The sequence below is a fragment of the Mobula birostris genome, chromosome 8 (genome assembly GCF_030028105.1).
Source record: "Mobula birostris isolate sMobBir1 chromosome 8, sMobBir1.hap1, whole genome shotgun sequence".
Lineage (NCBI taxonomy): Eukaryota > Metazoa > Chordata > Chondrichthyes > Myliobatiformes > Myliobatidae > Mobula > Mobula birostris.
Genome location: NC_092377.1, coordinates 65,153,369 through 65,166,935, shown reverse-complemented (window position 1 = coordinate 65,166,935; position 13,567 = coordinate 65,153,369). Strand labels below are relative to the sequence as shown.

The 13,567-nt window shown below is 43.1% G+C and overlaps 1 protein-coding gene across 3 annotated transcripts in view; it reads right to left on the bottom strand.

Moving 5' to 3' along the window:
• The window catches only part of ipcef1 (interaction protein for cytohesin exchange factors 1), a 117,948-nt gene extending 111,256 nt beyond the window's left edge, over positions 1-6,692 (bottom strand). For 2 of the 3 annotated variants that reach the window (XM_072265333.1, XM_072265336.1), the window contains exon 1: positions 6,308-6,689. In XM_072265333.1, the coding sequence (XP_072121434.1) occupies positions 6,308-6,340 (33 nt within the window). In that variant the 5' untranslated portion in view covers positions 6,341-6,689. Of the gene's footprint in view, positions 1-6,307 lie in introns of all 3 variants that reach the window. The other variant, XM_072265334.1, reaches the window with a different exon arrangement.
• Positions 6,693-13,567: the final 6,875 nt, after the last annotated feature.

Sequence of the window (13,567 nt, the reverse complement as noted above, 5' to 3'; positions counted from 1 at the left end):
GTCACAAAAGGTGGGATTTACCAGTGTCTTCCCATGAAGATAGTGAGAAGCTGGCAGAATCATTCACCATAGGACAACCAGCATCCAATCTATTCTGACAATTTATTTTCATGTTAAGAGTAGATGGCTTGATTCATTCTTATCAGAAAAGGTCACTATAATGTAGCAAATGTTACCGACCATTTGTCAGCCCACAAACAAATGTTATTCTGCTCTTGCTATAGGCAGGTATGGGCTGCTTCATTTACTGAGACATTGTGAATAGAATTGAATTTCATGCAATATGTGATCATCCCCACTTCTAACATCATGATGGAAGGAAGGTTGATGAAGCAGCTGATGGACATTGCCCAGAAGAACTCTATACTAATGCCTTGAAGCTGGGATTATTGCCCTCTAACAACCACAACCATCTTCCTTCTGTGAAGTATGACTCCAACTACTGGAGTATTTTCCTCTTAACTCCCATTATATTTAATTTGACCAAGACCACCATGAGTTCAAATGTTATCAAATTATATCAAGGGTGCTCTCACCTCATATTTGGAATTTAGTTTTCTGGTCCATGTTTGGATCAAGGCCTTGATTCCGAACTGGTGACCAACTGTTGTAGGACAATGGTACAGTACTGCCTTTAACATAGCAAGGTGCTTGAAGGGTTTTGCAAGACCAGTGAGGTAACAGATTAATCAAGGCTTTTTTACTTTATCTAAGTTTTGTTCCAGAGGAATCCATGTCAGCAAGCAGAGAGATGGTTTACATTCAAGACTTGATGCATAATTGGATAAAGAAAGCCAGAGTTCTGGATGAAGCTAAATTTTGGGATGGAGGCCATTGTGGTACAATTGTGTTTGGAACTAACTAGGCTTGAGGAAGGATTTAAGTAGTGATGGAACAGTTCACAATTTAAAATAAATATTTATTAATTATAAAGCTATTTCCTAAATAACAGTACATTTTTGCCAACTACTTTTAAAGCAAGAGTAATGCGCAATTTTCAAATTTCTTCAAGTTATGTAGGAAAATTGCTTTTCACTTCAGATATTTCCCTTCTGATATATTCTCTCTATATCAGGGTAAAGAGAAGTCTTTCAATTTAATAGAACTATAATTAAGTCTTCTCGTATGCAAACCAATTTATTTCTATTTTTTTTTTAATTGGATGAGAAAAAGATCAAATTCCTGGCCAAGTCCACCCTGTGATAAACATCAAACCATCACAGAATGAAATGCTCCATGTTTTAACAGTATGCTCAATGCATGTGTTCCAGATTCACCCACAACCATTCTTCTATTCAAATTGCTCTGTGCATGGTTTTGCCATCTACTCTGATCACAATACTTACATTTCACATTCCAACATTACCACCAAAGTCACTCATCAAATACACATTTTAAAAAATTCCAAAATTGTATTTGCAGTAAACAGATATTTCATCCTTTGCAGGGTCTCAGTCACTGGAATGAACAAATGTTAAAATGGTAGATATTTCTGCTGTATCCTAGGTAACACAAGTTGCAAAGTTCCAATACCAGGTGATACTCTGAATGATGATATACGCAAGCTTTTGCTTACTTTGCAATTGAACTTTAAGACCATTAAAGGGATCCACCTTTGCAAAATAATTCATTCTATTTTTCATACCGATCTTTACAATGCTAGTCTCACTTGCCTTAATAAAAGCAATAGCATAGGATTTGTTAAAGTACGTGTGTTATCTTGCACACTTGTCACACTCCAGTGTGCACACATTGACATAGTTGTTAACCAACTTGAACTATTTAAGTCCTATTTAAGTTCTCCCCTCCTTCCCTTTCCTCCATGGCCCACTGTCCTCACTATTAGATTCCTTCCTCTTCAGCCCCTTACCTCTTCTACCTATCACCTCTCAACTTATGTCAACACCCCTTCCCCACCCGCCTTCCTCTCATTTGGTCTTACCAATCATTTGCCAGCTTGTATTCCTTCCCCTCTCTCAGCTTCTTATTCTGCGTTCTGACTCCTTCCTTTCCAGGCCTGATGAAGGGTTGTGGCTCAAAACATCAACTGTTTATTCCCTTCCAAAGATGCAACCTGACTTGCCGAGTTTCTCCAGCATTATGGGTGCATTGCACAAGGTTGCCAGCATCTGCAGAACCTCGTGTTAACTATTTTAATTACCTCTCTGCATGCTCATTCCAATTCATACAGTCCTCCAAGTAACAATTAAGACTCTGCAGACAAGATGAGCATACATTTGGAAAGCTATAGTGCATTGAAGAATTTTGATGAGATTGGAGATGGAACATCTGCTCATGAGGACAGAGGTGTAAAGGGGAATCATTCAAAGAGTGAAGCAAAAAAGTCGGTATTGGAGAAAGGACTGCCTCAAGGAATAGAATTTTTTCCCCCCCAAACACAGAGATTGTGAAAGGAAATTCAGCTGTAAGAATGGGAATTTCAGAAAAGTAAGGGAATTTGCATTTTCAGGGTCAGAACTTAAGATTGCATTTGACCATTGACACAGCGGAAGAGAACAGGTAGAAGCAGCTGAATATATGGTCTCAGATAGTGATAAGCTTCTCATTATTAGTGGTAAAGAGTGGGGGAGATGGAGGAGAGGTTTGAGATGTTTGCATTAGAATGAAGAAGAACACAACTAGTTTGCATTCCTGGAGCATTCCTTGGAGCAAAGATGAGAGTTGGACTGAATGGGTCCATCAGAGTGGGAGGGTGTAATTGCAGGAATAATAGACTCTTCTCAAAGACTCTTTGAAGTTTGTACAAATCAGTAATTAGTCACTCTAAGCTCTTTAGTAATTTGCAATTGTGATTTACTTAGTATAATTGGCTTTAATTTGTGATATGATCCCATGTTCTTAATTGTTTGTGGAAAGACTGTGAAATGTCTAATAAATATGTTGAGACAAACAAAAAGCTCTCCTTTGTTTTTGACTGTATTTTAAATGATCTCTGTTTATTCCATCATATTACCTCCAGTCTTAATCTTTGCTGCATCTCTCAGTTGTGGCATATTCAAAGGCTTTGAGGAATCCCTGACATGTCTGCATTCTACTTCATCCATCAAGTATTTCCTCATAAAGTGTGACTCAATTAAACATGACGCATTCCATTCTAGTTACAAAGTGGTTTTCCATCTTTCTGTAGGATATAGGCCCTTTCAGTCCTGTCTCAAGTGGCTATCCCATTATTGAATTGATGTTATTAATAACATCCTTCATATACAGGAGTAAAAATGTTACATCTCTGTCTAAATATGCAATGTATAATAAATATTATGTACAACAGGATAGTCAATATAACATAGAGATATAGTTGTGGCAGCATGAATTAAGCAGTCTGATGGCCTGGTGGAAGAAGCTGTCCCGGAGCCTGTTGGTCCTGGCTTTTATGCTGTGGGTACTGTTTCCCAGATGGTAGCAGCTGGAACAGTTTGTGGTTGGGGTGGCTTAGGTCCCCAGTGATTCTTCAGGCTCTTTTTACACACCTGTCTTTGTAAATATCCTAAATAGTGGGAAGTTCACGCCTACAGATATGCTGGTCTGTCCGCACCACTCTCTGCAAAGTCCTGCGATTGAAGGAAGTAGAGTTCCCATTCCGGGCAGTGATGCAGCCAGTCAGGATGCTCTCAATTGTGCCCCTATAGAAAGTTCTTATGATTTGGGGGCTCATACCAAACTTGTTTAACTGTCTGAGGTGAAAGAGGCGCCGTTGTGCCTTTTTCACCACACAGCTGGTATGTACAGACCACGTGAGATCCTTGGTGATGGTTATGCAGAGTAATTTAAAGCTGTTCACACTCTAAACCCCAGATCCATTAATGTCAATAGGGGCTAGCTTGTCTCCATTCCTCCTGTAGTCCACAACCAGCTCCTTTGTTTTTGCGACATTGAGGGAGAGGTTGTTTTCTTGACACCACTGTGTGAGGGTGGTGACTTCCTCTCTGTAGGCTGCCTCATTATTATTTGGGATTAGGCCAATCAGTGTAGTGTCGTCAGCAACTTTAATGAGCAGATTGGAGCTGTGGGTGGCGACACAGTCATGGGTATACAGAGAGTAAAGGAGGGGGCTTAGTACACAGGCCTGAGGGGCACCGGTGTTGAGGGTCGGAGGGATTCGTTTTCCCCGTAACCTTTTCTCTCCATCAACTCCCCCCAGAATCCACTCCTCACCACCTGGCTCAAGGACAGCTTCTTCCTGCTGTTGTAAGACTATTAAATAGCTCCCTAGTACTCTTGACTTTGCAGTCTACCTCATTATGAAGTGCATCTTATTGTTTACCACTTAGAAACATAGAAACATAGAAAATAGGTGCAGGAGTAGGCCATTCGGCCCTTCGAGCCTGCACCGCCATTTATTATGATCATGGCTGATCATCCAACTCAGAACCCTGCCCCAGCCTTCCCTTCATACCCTCTGACCCCCGTAGCCACAAGGGCCATATCTAACTCCCTCTTAAATATAGCCAATGAACTGGCCTCAACTGTTTCCTGTGGCAGAGAATTCCACAGATTCACCACTCTCTGTGTGAAGAAGTTTTTCCTAATCTCGGTCCTAAAAGGCTTCCCCTCGCTCCTCAAACTGTGACCCCTCGTTCTGGACTTCCCCAACATCGGGAACAATCTTCCTGCATCTAGCCTGTCCAATCCCTTTAGGATCTTATACGTTTCAATCAGATCCCCCCTCAATCTTCTAAATTCCAACAAGTACAAGCCCAGTTCATCCAGTCTTTCTTCATATGAAAGTCCTGCCATCCCAGGAATCAATCTGGTGAACCTTCTCTGTACTCCCTCTATGGCAAGGATGTCTTTCCTCAGATTAGGGGACCAAAACTGCACACAATACTCCAGGTGTGGTCTCACCAAGGCCTTGTACAACTGCAGTAGTACCTCCCTGCTCCTGTACTCGAATCCTCTCGCTATAAATGCCAGCATACCATTCGCCTTTTTCACCGCCTGCTGTACCTGCATGCCCACTTTCAATGACTGGTGTATAATGACACCCAGGTCTCATTGCACCTCCCCTTTTCCTAATCGGCCACCATTCAGATAATAATCTGTTTTCCTGTTTTTGCCACCAAAGTGGATAACTTCACATTTATCCACATTAAATTGCATCTGCCATGAATTTGCCCACTCTAGTGATCTGATTTGTCTGAACGGTATGCAAGTCTAGTTTGTCATTGTATCTTGGTGCATGTGCTAATAATAAACCAGTTCCATTAACACAATAGAGACAACTCATCTTCATGTGCACGTTCTTAGGACGCTGGGGGAAACTGGTATATTCAAAAGAAGAATGTGAAAACTGCCATGCACTTAGCACCAGAGTTCAAGATTAAACGTGGCTGCAACTTCGTTCACTACACCACTGTGCTGCTTTACATTTCTGAGGCTTACTTCATTATTTTCTGAATAGCTTACAAATGTGATACGGCATCATGTTGCCAGACCCTCACCTCTTTGTTTCAGCATAACTAGTAATCCATATATCTTCAGATATATTGAAAGTATCAACAAAATTATCTGTATAATTAATAGCTTATTTGCCATTTAAAACATTGGGGTTATTTTCAATGTATAAATCTTAAAATCTACAAATAATATAGATCATTTATGGTAATTTTGACTGGTGGGCTTTAACACACATCAAAAAGAGTCCAGCCATGGCCTATGGTGCAGAAGGATCTGCTCATGAATGTATTTGGATACACACAAGACATTCAACTATTACTAGGACTGAAAAGGTACCATCTTGATACCACCAAATAATGAAACACATGTTCGCATAGTTAAAAGGAAATGGAATACAGTACATTTGCCATGTAGAGTCTGTACGCATTCTGTCCCTGATCAGTTTACTCTCACTGCCATACTGTATTCCCATCTATTTAATTTCCGTCAGATGTACCCTCGAACTGAAAGCAGTGTGTTAATACAAGTCATACTCGAGCATCATTGGTAACTGGGCGATTATAGCCAGTGCCTCTGTCATCACATAGAAACAATGGGGGAGCAGAATATCAGGTTAGTGTGGGAAAGAAAAATGAATCCTCCTAAAAAAAATACTTCATAGCAGTTTTAATAAACAAAATGAACTGAGGTTTTACTTCACAAGTACAGTGCATATACATCCTCTTCAAGCTTAAGTTGCTGCACTTCTTCCCTTCAAATATTCAAGTAATACACAGGGGAAAACCAGAGTTTTAAAACAGGTGTTCCCTTGTGGCTTACAGTAATTAACTATTAAAAAACTTTATGCAACAAGCCTTCATAGTAAATCTCTTGCATGGAATTTAACACTCACCTCAGACTGTTGTCGGGCTTTCGTGCCCCACATTTTGTATTCTCACCAGAAAATGGGGTTATGGGGTTTCGTCCGCAATAGTTCCTCCTGAAAACTGAACATTTTTTTCTGGGTAGGTAGATTGACCAGGGTACGAGGAAGTCACATCATGGCACACTCAGTGAACACAGAAAATCTTCTCTAGAGCACGAAACTGCTCAGGGTCAGCTTGCATATCCAACAGCTGTTACTTCGCAAGTAACCTGCCTCCGCTCTACTACTTCTTTTTACTAATACCATGGGAATAGTGCATCATACCATGTGGCTAATGGTAATCTGAGTGGTTATCTTTGATGCGCTGCTGCAAATCAGGAAGTAGAAAGTCTATTAAGAACCTCAATATTGTGCAGCAACATAATTTGGAGAGCATGTAGTAACTTGTCTTTGAGTATCTACTTCCCTATAGTAATTACCGAATTCTTTTGCCATTGCCCTTTGGAAAGTATCTGCTCTGAAATGCAGAACTTGATGTGGCTGGTTTGTATCATATCTCTGTAGCCGCACCTGTGATAATATACTGGACAGAAATTAAAATATTACTGTCACAATTGGGAAAGTAACACATGCCAATGTGTTTGGTGGACTCTCTAAACAATCATGTGACATTCAGAAACTTCCCTGTTGGAGGCAGGGACAATTCACTGTGGCTGTTCATACTATAGGCTTATTAGAGCTCATATTTCTTTCTCTTTCATTAAATAATTGATGTTATTGAAAATCAACAGTATTGAAAGACTTAATTTTATACCTATCAAGAGTTTGAGAGAGTGAAGGTCAGGGCAGCACTGGGAAAAGTTTGAAAGTATCTTTAGCACAATTCACGCAAGCTAATACAAGATGACTGATCTATTACATGTGCAAACTATGCCCAGCATAAATTGGGTGCCTTCTAGTCCGAAAAGTGATAAGTTTCTTATGGAACTTATGAAACTCACCAGGTCCACAGATCACAACGACAAATATAACATTTCTGCTTATTGGTAGTCCTTCAAAATAAGCATTCAAAACAAAACTGCACCAATGCACTTACGAAGTTAATAAATACTAATTTATTAATAAATCATTCTTGTACACCAGAGAACAGAAGTGATCTGGAGAAGCTTTAAAGTGTTTTTATTTTAAATAACAAAAATACAAGATTCTGAAAGTTTGCAAAGTAAAGGATTGAAAATCCTTAATTTTTGTGACAAACCAATTTTTACTTGACTTAAATCCTTAATTTTAAAAGATTACCATTTTAAAAGTTAAGATTTACACTTCTGTACCACCTCAGGTCATCTAAGTATCGTATAACAAATACCTAAATGTAATTGCTGATATTAAGAGGGCACCATGATAGCCAATCAGCAAACTCTCATAAAGACCAGTGTTGAGGAATAAATAATGACTAGGTCAGAACATAACTCCTAACTTCCTATTCAAATCCACAATTTAACTTCGTAACTAAAAGATGCATGTGAAGATGTTTACATGTTAATGTTTCAAGACCCTTCAAATGAATTCTGCTTTTGCTCTGTGTTTCCAGTATCCATGGTTCTTTGGTATTTGCTTGATAGAAGTATTGGGTTGCACAAGCATGCTTCACAATATTTCCTGCATAATTGCACAATAATTCAAATACAATGATGCACTGAACAGCAGTACATATCATGATACTGAGACATAGAGCACCACAACCCTTTGGTCCAACTAGTCTGTGCCAAAAGATTAATCTGCCAAGTCTTATCGATGTGCACATATCATTCCCTTCCATGTATCTATCCAAGTTTCTCTTAAAATGTTGAAATTGAACCCGCATCCACCACTTCACCTGGCAGCTCATTCCACACTGTCACCACCCTCCGAGTGAAGAAGTTCTCCTTCATGCTCCACTTCAACATTTCACCCTTAACCCATGGACTCTAGTTGTAGTCTCATCCAACCTCAGTCCCTATAACTCAAGTCCGTCCAATGTCCCGGTAAATTTTCTCTGTACTCTTTCCATTTTATTGATACCTTTCCTGTAGGTAGGTGACTAAACTTCAGCAAACACTCCAAATTAGACCTCACCAACATCCTACACAATTTCAACATAACATCCCATCTCAACACTTTTAGTTATGAAGGCCAATGTGACTCTATCTACCAGTGATGCCACTTTCAAGGAATTGTGGATCTGTATTCCTTGGTCCCTCTGTTTTACCACACTCCTTAGTGTTCTACCTCTCAGCATGAAGGACCTACCCTATTGGTCCTCCCATATCTCATACTTGTCTACATTAAATTCCACCGGCCATTTTTCAGATCAGTTTTCAGCTGGTCCAGGTCTCATTGCAAGCCTGATAGTCTTCCTCACTGTCCACTACACCCTCACTCTCAAAGTTCAAAGGTCAAAATAAATTTATTATCAAAGTACATATATTTCACCATATACAACACAGATTCATTTTCTTGCAGGCATACTCAATAAAACTAATAACCACAATAGAATCAATGAAAGACCACACCAACAGGGCAGACAACCAATGTGCAAAAGACAACAATCTGTGTGAATACAAAAAGGAAGAAAAGAGATGATAATAATAAATAAATATACAGTAAACATCGAGAACGTGAGGTGAAGAGTTCTTCAAAGTGAGTCCACAGGTTGTGGGAACAGTTCAGTGATGGGACAGGTGAAGATGAGTGAAGTTATCCCCACTGGTTAAAGAGCCTGATAGTTGAGGAGTAATAACTGTTCCTGAACCTGGTGGTGTGGGCCCTGAGGCTCCCGTACCTTCTTCCTGATGGCAGCAGCGAGAAGAGAACATAAGCTGGATGGGGGCCCGTGATGATGAATGCTGCTTTCCCCTGCTGGCACTCTGTGTAGATGTGCTCAGTGGTGGGAGGGCTTTGTCTGCGATGTACTGGGCAAAATCCCTTACTGTTTGTGAGATTTTCCATTCAAGGGCTTTGGTGTCTCCATACCAGGCCATGATGCAGCCAGTCAATACACTCTCCACCACACATCTATAGAAGTTAGTCAAAGTTTTAGATGTCATACCAAACCTTCACAAAATTCTAAGGAAGTAGAGACACTGCTGTATTTTATTTGTAATTGCACTTACATGCTGGGCCTGGGACAGGTCCTCTGGAATAATAAAAGAGGTGTTTAAATCTGCTGACCCTTCACTTTACTGCTGCTTTGTCTCACTTTGATAGACTGTGTCTGTCTCCCATGTAAATACAGATGCATAAAAATCAATTAAGATCTCTCCCACCTCTTTTGGCTCCACACAGATTACCACTCTGATCTTCCAGGTGATCAGTTCAGTCCCTTGCGTTTCTTTTGCTCTTAATATATCTGTAGAAGTCCTTAAGTAGGAGCCATGTACAGTTGTGCTGGAAGGGGGGGGGCAGGGGGTGTTATATGGGAGGCAGGTTTTGAGGGTAGGTACAACATTGTGGGCTGAAGGGCCTGTATTGTGCTGTACTATGTTATGTTAGAGTTTGTGAACCACAGAATTTTCTCTATTTCTGCATAAATACAACCAAAAATATGATAAGGTCTTCAAGTCCAAAAATTATATAAAGAGAACCCAATTAAATAAATAACTGCCAGGACACTGGAGCAGGGATCCAATCACAGACCCAGTACTGTGCACACAGTGAGATTAATTGAGTAACAAATCCCAAGGTGCAAACAAAGTCAGCATCAAAGTTCAGGCGGCGATAAAAACATCCAGAGGAATCCAAAAATCAGAATCAGGAAATAGGCAGAGTTGATATTCAGACAGATAGAGGACAGATACAAACACTAGAAAGGCTCAGGAAAGTTCTCTAGCACAATCTGGCAACAAACAGGTGAAAACACAGGACTGAAATACCCTGAGCAATAAACAGAGAGGCAGATGATAGGTGGAGCACAATGAGACACAGGTGGCAGCTACACGGGTAATAATGAGAAACAGGTGAGAGACAGAGTACTCAGTAATACAGGGGCTGGAGTAGAGCAGGAATGGGGACAGGAGCACATGGCAATACAAAACCACAGACTGACAGCTGGGGGTGGGGGTGCACAAAAAGACAGTTCAACAGGAGGTACTGACAGTACTCCCCCCACCCCCCCAACAGACGCCTCCTGAAGTCACGGCAGGTAGAGCTGGGTGCTGGTGATGAAAGTCCCTGATGAGAGAGGGGTCCAGCTTGTTAGGGGCGGGAACCCAGCACCTCTCCTCAGGACCTTAGCCCTCCCAGTCCACAAGGTACTGGAGGCCACGGCCCCGGCAACAAACGTCCAGCAGTTTCGCAGTGTGAAGGCCTCTGCCCCGTCGATGAGCCGTGGGGGAGGGGAGGGTTTGAGGACAGGACACGGGGGGGGGTGGCTCATGAAAGGTTTGATGTGGGACACATGGAAGGTGGGATGAATGCAGCGGAGAGTGGAGGGGAGCTTGAGATGGACGGCAGCAGGGCTGATGACTTTAGCAATGGGAAAGGGGCCAATGAAGCAAGGGACAAGCTTGCAGGAATCCACCTTGAGCAGCAGGTCTCGGGTTGAAAGCTACACACGCTGTCCCTGTCAGTAATGTGGGGCCTTAGAGCAATGGTGGTCAGCTTGACACTTGATCCTAGCAGAGGCACGGAGAAGGGCAGAGCGAGTGACCTCCAAGTCTGCTGACAACGGCGGATGAATGCCTTGGCAGATGGAACGCCAACCTCCTCCTCCTGGGCAGGAAACAGTGGAGGTTGGTAGCCAAGTCAGCATTTGAAAGGGAACAGACCGGTGGATGAGAACAGATGAGAGTTTATGGTGTACTCGGCCCAGGGTAGCTGCTGACTCCACACGGAGGGGTTCTGGGAGACCAGACACCGTAATACTGTCTCTAGCTGTTGGTTGGCTCGCCCGGTCTGCCTATTGGACTGTGGGTAGAATCCTGAAGACAGACACAGAGGCATCCAGAAGATTACAGAATGCCCTCCAGAAGCTGGATGTGAATTGAGAGTCCGTCTGACACGATGCGTAACTTAAAAAACATGCAGTACTAGTAATTTGGCTGCTTCTTTGGCTGAGGGGAGTTTAAGCAAAGGAATGAAGTGTACAGACTTGGAGAAACGATCAACTACTGTGAGAATGATGGTGTTAGCATCTGGTGGGGGAAGACCCGTGACAAAATCCAGGACAATGTGGGACCAGGGTGTCTTGGGGATAGATAAGGGTTGTAACAGACCAGCGGGTGACTGGTTCGAGTTCTTGCCTTGAGCACAGACCAGGCAGGCTGAGACAAAGTTGCGGATGTCATCTCCCATGGAGGGCCACCAGAACTGCCAACTGATGAAGGCCTGAGTACGCTTGGTTCCAGGGTGACAGGATAACCAGGAAGAATGACCCCACTGCAATACCTGTGAGCGGACAGAGCTGGGAACATAAACATGGTTAGTGGGGAATTGACTAGGGGCTGCCTCGCTCCGTTGAGCAACTTGCACAATGGATTCGATGTCCCATTGCGCTGCACCCACAAGACACTGAGCAGGGAGGGTGACCTTGGGTACCTCAGGGGTCTCAGAGGAAGGAAATCTTCAGGAGAGGGCATCAGGTTTTCCGTTCTTGGAACCAGGACAGAAGGACAGTAAACTTGAATCTTGAGAAAAACAGGGACCAATGAGCTTGACGGGAGTTGAGACACTTGGCCGTACAGATATATTCCAGATTCTTGTGATCAGTCCAGACTAAGAAGGGCACCTTGGCTCCCTCCAACCAATGCCTCCACTCATCCAGAGCCAACATCACAGCCAGCAGCTCCTGGATTCCAATATCGTATTTCCACTCTGTGGGAGTGAGGCGGACAGAGAAGGCAGCGCAGGGGTGTACCTTCTCATCCTTGGCCGAGCGCTGAGAGAGAACAGCTCCCACACCAACGTCAGACGCATCCACCTCTACAATGAACTGCCGGTCGGTGTCGGGTTGAATCAGGATGGGGGCAGAGGTGAAACATTTCTTCAGGTCAGAGAATGCATTTTCAGCAGCAGGGGACCAGAAGAATCTGACAGCTGATGAGGTAAGAGCAGTGAGTGGTGCAGCCAGTGTACTGTAATTTCTGGAAAAAGTGGCGATAGAAGTTAGTGAAGCCCAAAAAGCATTGCAACTCCCGACAAGTTGAGGGTTGGGCCATTTGACCACCGCCTTGACCTTCTGTAGGTCCATCTGAGTGGAACCGCCTGAAGTTACATACCCCAGGAAAGAGACTGTATTGCGATGAAACTCACATTTCTCAGCCTTCAGAAGAGAGCTGGTTCTCCAGAAAGCACTGGAGAACTCTGCAGGCATGACCTGTGTGTTCAGCAAGGGACTTAGAAAAAAATCAAAATCTCATCGAGATACACAAAAACAAATTGGTTCAGCATGTCCCTGAGAATGTCATTTACCAGGGCTTGGAAGATGGTGGGGGCATTGGTGAGACTGAATGGCATGACCAGATACTCGTAATGGCCTGAGGTGATTTTGAAGGCAGTCTTCCACTCATCCCTTTCGCGGATGCGGACAAGATGGTAGGCATTATGGAGATCAAGCTTGGTGAAAACTGAGGCTCCTTGTAGTAGTTCAAATATTGAGGTCATGAGCAGAAGAGGGTAACGGTGACTTCATCCAGTCCCCAGTAATCAGTGCATGGGCACTAGGAGCCGTCCTTCTTTTCAACAAAGAAAAGACCGGCACCAGCAGGTGAGGAAGATGGCCGGATGATGCCTGCAGCCAGAGACTCTTGAATGTACTTATTCATGGCTTCTGTTTCAGGTACAGACAGGAAATACAGGCGGCCTCTTGGGAGAGATGCGCCAGGCAAGAGGTCAATGGCGCAATCATATGGACAATGAGGTGGCAGGGAAGTGGTCCGGGACTTGCTGAACACAGCCTTGAGGTCCATGTATTCAGGAGGGATGGCACTAAGGTCTGGAAGTTCCTCGGGGGGATCTGGGCTTGGAGACAAGGGAATGGCGGAGGCAGTGGAAGTGACAGAATGGGCTTCAGTCTACAATCTTGCGACTGAGCCAGTCAATGTGGGGGTTGTGTTTAACTAACTAGGACAATGGGAGCTTGAGGAGGGTCAATAACATAAAGGAATAACTGTTCATAATAGTTGCCAGATAAACTGAGACTCATTGGGGCCCTGACATGGGTGATGTTAACCAGTCTCTGACCATTCAAGGCATTGGCCATTAATCGTGACTGGAGAGCAGATGTGGGTAGTCCCCACTGGGCAATGCCTT